General features: G+C 43.8%; 2 protein-coding genes across 2 annotated transcripts; both read right to left on the bottom strand.

Moving 5' to 3' along the window:
* Nucleotides 1-1,159: 1,159 nt before the first annotated feature.
* Nucleotides 1,160-2,455, bottom strand: CORC01_11605 (serine/threonine protein kinase; the record flags this gene model as incomplete). The annotated part of the gene is made up of 3 exons (XM_022623228.1): nt 1,160-1,201; nt 1,289-1,859; nt 1,923-2,455. The coding sequence occupies 3 exons, from the start codon at nt 2,453-2,455 to the stop codon at nt 1,160-1,162; spliced, it is 1,146 nt and encodes a 381-aa protein (XP_022470283.1).
* Nucleotides 2,456-5,975: 3,520 nt separating this feature from the next.
* CORC01_11604 (uncharacterized protein) lies at nt 5,976-6,530 on the bottom strand (the record flags this gene model as incomplete). Its single annotated transcript, XM_022623227.1, has 1 exon — nt 5,976-6,530. The coding sequence occupies one exon, from the start codon at nt 6,528-6,530 to the stop codon at nt 5,976-5,978; it is 555 nt and encodes a 184-aa protein (XP_022470282.1).
* Nucleotides 6,531-7,193: the final 663 nt, after the last annotated feature.

Here is a 7,193-nt window from a genome sequence, read left to right as displayed (position 1 = left end):
CGATAATACACTAAGCGTATTTAATATCGAATTTATATAAAAAAAAGATAAAAAGCTTAAAAAGGCCGGATTTATTATTAAACTAAAAGAAATCCTTACTATTAACTATTTATTAATATTTAACGGAAAGATCCTTACGATTAAAAACGATACCGTCGTTTTTTATTAAAAAGGGTAAGATAAAAAGATTACCCTCGTTAACTTTATATTACGTAACCGGTAAAAGAGATATTAAATAGAATAAGTAAAAAGATCGTATATCGTTAATATTTATTAATTTAAAATAACGTTTAATACTATAAGAATAATATAAGTTATAAATCTAAATAAAAAAAACATTACCGCGCTAAATAAATAGCTAAGCTAATAAATAATAAACCTAAATTATAAGCTAACCTATTATCCACTAAATTTAGCCTCTACTAAGCTCTACGTCTTTATTAATAAATCGTTCGTAAATAACGTAAATTTAACCTCTTAATTTAAATATATTATTATCTTAATAAACGAGGTTATAAGAGATAACGAATTCATAATATATAATAATATCGTTTATTATTTATTAATTAAAAATAAAAAAGTAATTAAAAGCGTTCTAGCCTTAAAAATCTATAAGATAGTTAACGACGTCGACCTTGCCTACGCGATCTTTATTATATTTAAATAAATTACGGATCGATTAATTTTATTTACGATATTAACGATTATTTATATAAATTCTTATTTATTATATAAATACCTTATTAAATTAAATATTATTAAAAAAAAAAGGCTAATAATAAATATTATAGCCTTACAGTAATTATATAAGCGACGTAAGATTCTTAAGATCTATTAGATTAATAGCGAAGATAATTTAGTAAACGCTTTTATTAAATAAAACCTAAACTTAAGCCTAAAACGATTTATTAATAATAAAATAATTACGATATATATAAAAGGATAGGTTATACGGAAGGGGCTTAAGAAAGAAGCGGAAAAGGAATTATAAATATTATTTCTATCGGCGTATTATATATTATTACGAAATTATTAAATTACCTTTTTAATCGTACGAGATTAATAATAAAAAAAAAATAATTAGTATCGGATTAGAAGCCTAATTCGACCTCGAGTCAGCGCCAGCGCAGGGGCCATCTGAGGGTCTCTATATTAGCGTTTAACCGGCGATCCAACTAACGGGTGGAACCTCTCTTTTCCACTTCACGTAGAGATCAATACAAGAGTAATTGACCCTTCGTCACCACGGTTCGATCGAACAAATCACCCTGTGATTACGTAAACCAACAGTGATATATGGTGTCACTTCGTCCCCCTCTGTATGAAGGAGTATGTTATCTGGTTTGATATCTTTATGTTTGATGGAGAGTCCATGGAGGTAAGCAAGGGCTTCTGTGAGCCTCAACATGATGTCGTAAACGCGTCTGTCTGAGATCGGCTGGTCTGGCTTGAACCAGGGGAAATGCTCCTTCCTCTTGGTACTGGAGGTATAAAGAAACTCGTGAAGCGTAACGGGAGCCCATGGTGACATAACAATATTGATGGTGTGTGGCTCATCAACGACCTCGTAGGCATCGACTAGCGTGACAATGTTGGGGTGACAGCAGATCTCCAGAACACCTAGCTCATTGAGAACAGCCTTGCGTTCTTTGCCAGAGAAGAGATTGCGGTAGGTTTTCTCAGCATAAGACTTTCTGGTAATCTTTTCGTGAACCTTTCGAACGATTCCAAAGCTCCCCGCGCATGCATTGACCGACGGATCGATGACATATGGTATGTCACCCCGAGTGGGATAGGTGTGCACGTATCTTGGTGAAAAGGTGTGGAAGGTTTTCTGAAGACAGGTACTTATCACCTCGCTGTTACCTATGTTAGCTTAACGCCCAACTTATGGAAAGATAGCCGAAATAGGTATCACAAACTTGATTTCTATAGCCGTGTTTGGGGTTATGCAGGGGTGCGACTGATCTAAGCCCCAGTAACAATTCTGAGTAGCAAGAGGCCCGAACCAAGGGCTAAGGGCTCTCAGGACTTCCTGGCCCAGCCGAGCTCTGGAAGCGTCGTCGGAATTGCGTGTGCGGCCTCCCAAGACGAAGAATAAGGCGTTAAGTGCACCCTCATCTCCTGCAGGCTCGAAATTGTTGCTATAACTGAGGATGCTCAGGGCGAGTTCAATACAGTGGTAAACTCGGTTGGCAGCCTCTAGCACGCTAAGAGGCCAGCAATATTGATCTTCCGGCTCGGTAGCCGAACCTATCGGGTGGCTTATACAGTTGATTTCATGCTCGAAAGCTCGAGTCGTGGTAGTAAGCTCCCGAATGAGCTCTTGTGCGAGTGTGATGAGAGGTTTTGATGTCAACTTCCCGGCCCACGCCTCGAGGCGTGCGCAGATATTGGAGCAGAGACGTAACCAGTCGAAGAGGTCGGCAGAACAGGTATCATTGGCCTGGTCCATGTCGTTGGGAGAGTGAGTCATGTGTCTTTGAGAACGCCTTTGGGAGGGTTGCCTCGCGCCTGGAACCCAGGCCTACGCTATGAAAGTGGTCCGCCGAACCGAAGTTCGCAAAATCACATATTCTAACTATCCTTAGCTCCATTTTGCCATAGTTGTGGGACATGCGGAGGGCTACAACCCCACTTCTGATGGTTTTCCTGGCGCCCTGGCGCCCTCGAACAAGGGTTTTTACCAATATTATTTCATTTCCGATCCACAACGAATCTGGCCAACGAGGACACAAATCCACCTTGGATTCAACTTAGCTTAGGCTACTACTGAGTACGTACTTCACATTTAGTTTTGGTCTGTTCAGGCTAAAGTATCAACCGCTCAGCTCTAAATATGGAAAGGAAGTTCCGGATATCTGTCGAGCGGTCGTGTTTAACGTATTGTAGTGGGCTGAAGTCACTGCAAATGAGTATCGCGATCATTAAAGCAGTGTAGGTATGACGCATCTCACGAAGAAGCTTCAACACAATGCCTCTCATAATCGTTCCAACAAGTTGCGTCATTCTCCTAAGGTTCCATTCTTCAAGTCTTCGTGTCAATTTTTCCAATGAATTTTCTGAAAAGCTACACATCCTCACTTACCTGGGCAAATTTACTGGAAGTTGATCTCGGTCCTTTAGAATGCTCCAAGGCCCATCAGATCCATTTCTCGAGATTTTGAGCCTACAGCGGTTGTGTGCCTCTTAGGAATGCCGTCCTTGACCAGGGCCATTGCTTGCTGCTGTAGGATAGAGTTTAAATTCTTGGGTACGTTTTTGTTGCAATTACTTGAGGAGCTGTCCAGTCTATTCTTCTCTTGCTACACTCTACAGGGGCTTGACCGGATTATAGGGTCTGAAAACGCTTCCGAGGTGGTGACGCAGCACTTGGTAATAACAAGTTTTGCCTTCAGGAATCACAAGAATCAATGATTGAAGGGGGGTGTAGATTATAGTCAAGCTTTGCCATCCAATATGAGACAACTCAGCTTGGAACTTTGCTCTTCGTCTCCAAGGGGGGCTATTTTGCCTCAAGATGTGACTTATCCCTGATGGGGAATCCACCTCCTTCAGGATCTGTGGAAAATTTCCCAAGAATTTCTTCCTTCTCTTATCAAATCTAGCATTGCATTTGGTACATGTACGCTAGCCCAAGGTAGTCTGTTTAAAGGTCGCAAATACGATACCAACCTTGGTGGGTATAGCATGTACTCAGCCGCCAGCTGCAGCAAGGTGCCTCCTCCGTGTACAGGGGCCGTATGCCATTGTGCGACTACCCGTTATCTAAAACCTGTCTCTTCCGTATATGTTTTAGCGCACGACCCCTGATCCGCCTCGTGACAGTTGAAACTCCATAATGCGTGCGAAATGATGCTGGCTACATGACGGTAGGTGACCATGATGCGTTGCAAAATCCCTTCGCTCTGGCTCATTTTAGATATGGTTCGAATCATTTTGTTGGTATAAAATTCCTTCTATACTTGATGATATCGATAAAGTGCGCAAAAGCTTTTTCATTTGGTATTGTATCTATGCCGAAAGAAGTTCTTGGCTAGCAGCTACTACCAGCACCAGCAATCATAGTCCTTGTTCTCTTTGCTTTTCAGCATTCAGTCCAAAAAGCAAGATCCACAGAACATGGCACTTGCTACCTGCAATGAACCGGTTTCAACCCTTACTAGATGTTACTCGGTCGTCACTTTCGCAAGTTTGGCTTCCTCTGATAGTGCACTGTCTTAAAACTCACGTGATTCGGGGCCGCACAGAAGCGGTCGCAATCTTTCCAAGCCTCTAGCATTGACCTGACCTATCCTGGGTGGGCGGGAGCCAGGACTGGCTTCCTGATCATGGCTCACTTACCAAAGACACGGTGCGGCAGTATATCTCAGCTACGGCGGGTGATATGAAGAAAAAGACACCGAGGAGGGCTGTGAACTTCACGATGTAGTGGCTTTGGAAGTAGGTCATAGAGTGTACTGTGGTCTTATTACGACGCAGTTAGCTAATTGATTCTTGGGAAATAAGATTACTCGCACTGCTTAAAAAGGCGAATCTGCAGTAGCGTCTGGTGGTGTTCAAGAAGACGTAATGGACAGGCTGTGATGCGATTCAATCCGGAGAGAAGTTTAGCTACAATAACCTGGGAATGTATCCACCCTCAATGTCTCTCAGGAGATATAAAAAATAAAGCTAGCAAATTGAACGATCAATGAGTGAAAGTCCGGAGAGTTAAGTTCCTTGATGTAACCACAAATTTGCATTAATTGAAAATAGATATATTACAAAGTGAAGGTTCAAATGGTAATCTTCAGCAGCGTGGCGTGAAAGCTGAACCGTCCAAACAAGATGGTCTTCGAATTTAAAGGATAGCGTTAAACTGCTGGACGGAATAAGTGTTTCCGTTGCCCAGACTAGGTGGAGAAACAGGCTTAGCCTGTCGAATTAAACAGGCACCCAGCTACTCGACATTTGAGAAGTTTATAAAATCCTTTGGCCTATCAACCCCCCTTTCTCGAAACCTACCTGGATGGGCTTTTGCATTTCGCATCAACCTTGTTCTGACTTTTAATGGCTAAATTAACACAGCCCAGACCACTCGTTTTATCTCCGCGTGCAGTCACCCAACGATGGTGGCAATGAATAGTCTTGCCCGCTAATTTGCAAAACCTGCCTTAGAGCGGTGCTGCCCAACCCCAAATGGCCTGACCTGTGCCCCAGACATAACCGATGTGTCAAGGGCCACTCAAAACCAGGAGAAATCATCGACGACTTTCATCTTTGGTGATCAGTGTTTCAAACGTTAACTATCGCATCAAGATTCCAGCCGAGCTCGGTTACTGTAATCGATGAGGCCCTTGGTTCCGTACTTGCCCTGATAGATAAGGAGATGGCAAGTTATCGAGGTTGAAAGTGTTTACAAGATTGAAGTTTCGAATGTGATTCGAGTTGATGACTGGATGTCAATTATACGAGTAACTCACCTCGGACCTGTGTAACAGGAGTTCTGACATGGTGTGAAATTGATAGAAGACGCCTAGGATGTTTCTATACGGGGCCGCTTGCCAACGTGGCATATATGCCCGTGTGTTGTCACCAAGATAACGTACGTTAAGACCCAAAAATTATGCCTAAGTTGAATCATGTCACTTTCATTTGTATGGGAGACGGACACCTATATCACGCCTTGTCACCTTGAATTCTAGTTGAGACGAGTGTCCTAAGTAAAGCCGACTACCCAAGTCCGAATTCTCTGGCCGTACATATATAAGACACACAATAAATGACAGATGGTTGAAAGACGAGTAATCAGTCCTTCTCAAGGACTGGCCTACACGAAGATGCAGATGACGATACAAAAGAAGACGAATTCGTTGATTCCTAGAGCTACTCCATCCAGATGTTTAACATCCAAACGTCTTCTCCCATCGTGAATGAATACACAGCAACACCCCTCCCCCCAGTTTCAACATGCATTTTCCCAACCCTCTCGCTCACAAATCCATTCCAAAACCTACAACACCTCCACGCGCCCCATCTCCCCAGTACGGAAACCCCGCACAAGAACCACACATCTCCCACTCCCTCCTCAACAAACCCATAATCCTCACAACCCGCCCATCAAACCACAAATCCAACCACCTCCGATTCCTCTCCCTCTCCTTCCGCAAAGCCTTGATCCGCCTCCCATGGCACTTTGCAAGCCTCTTGGCCAACAACACATCCCCATTCGAGTACACGCCGCCCCCCAGACAGCGCAGGTTCGACCGATACTGCGCCGTCGCATCCTGCATCTTCATGGCGTAGTGATGATCCAGATTTGCGTGATCGAGCGCCTGGTCCCTTTGGAGTTGTTTGAGGTCCTTGTACAGTTGCTCTTGTTGTCTGATGGCCACGCAGCGGACCCGTCCCGTCCGCTCGGGGGACTGTGCGGTGCCGAGGCCGTGGGCCGCGATTGAGTCGAGGCCTGTGTATGTTCCCTTTTCGGGAACGGTGAAGCCGATGGGACGAGGGTACGGGACCTTGTGGTTGAAAATGTGGCGGAACATCTTTGCTGTTTTTGTTCCTTTTAGCAATTGCAGATTTGGCGCATCTGGTTCGGCGAAGGTGGTTTGAGTAATTTTGCGGAGAACTCTGGGGAACTTTTACCGCGAGATGTAGTGTGCTTCTTCTCGAACCAAGGAGTCTTCAAGATGCAGAACAATAGACACCTTCGATAAAAAATCAAAAAAGGGTGTGAGGAGTGGAAGGAGGTTTATCTAGTCTCACAGTTTTCCGTCAAGGTTCTTTTTCCACCGGGAATCGCCAACCATTATGGTTACGAAAGCTTGTACCATGGATGGTTAGAACTAAGAAGTTTATACGTCAGGATCGAGTTAAGTAAGCTCCAACTTGCTCAACTTGTGGCGTCACCACACTTCAGCATACGCCTGTGGCCCCAGTGCACCATAGACCCCGTGATGTATTCTTCTAGTCTTACTTTTATAGGCCGACTAGTTTCGATCTGCGAGACTGGATGGGTAGTCGCCCATACCAACGCGCCGAAGCGTGAGCCAACGAACTGAAGGCTCCATGCCCAAGGTATACCTCACCGTGAAAGTCCGACAAGCGACAATATTAGTATGGTATATATGGAGAGCGGAGCTCGGATCCATTGTTTTAGCTCTACGTCTATATCCTCAATGTTGTCTAGCGCTGTAATTGTTGCCGCC

This window comes from Colletotrichum orchidophilum, assembly GCF_001831195.1.
Source record: "Colletotrichum orchidophilum strain IMI 309357 chromosome Unknown Scaffold_128.1, whole genome shotgun sequence".
In the NCBI taxonomy this organism is placed as follows: Eukaryota; Fungi; Ascomycota; class Sordariomycetes; order Glomerellales; family Glomerellaceae; genus Colletotrichum; species Colletotrichum orchidophilum.
This window is presented reverse-complemented; position numbering and strand designations above follow the sequence as displayed.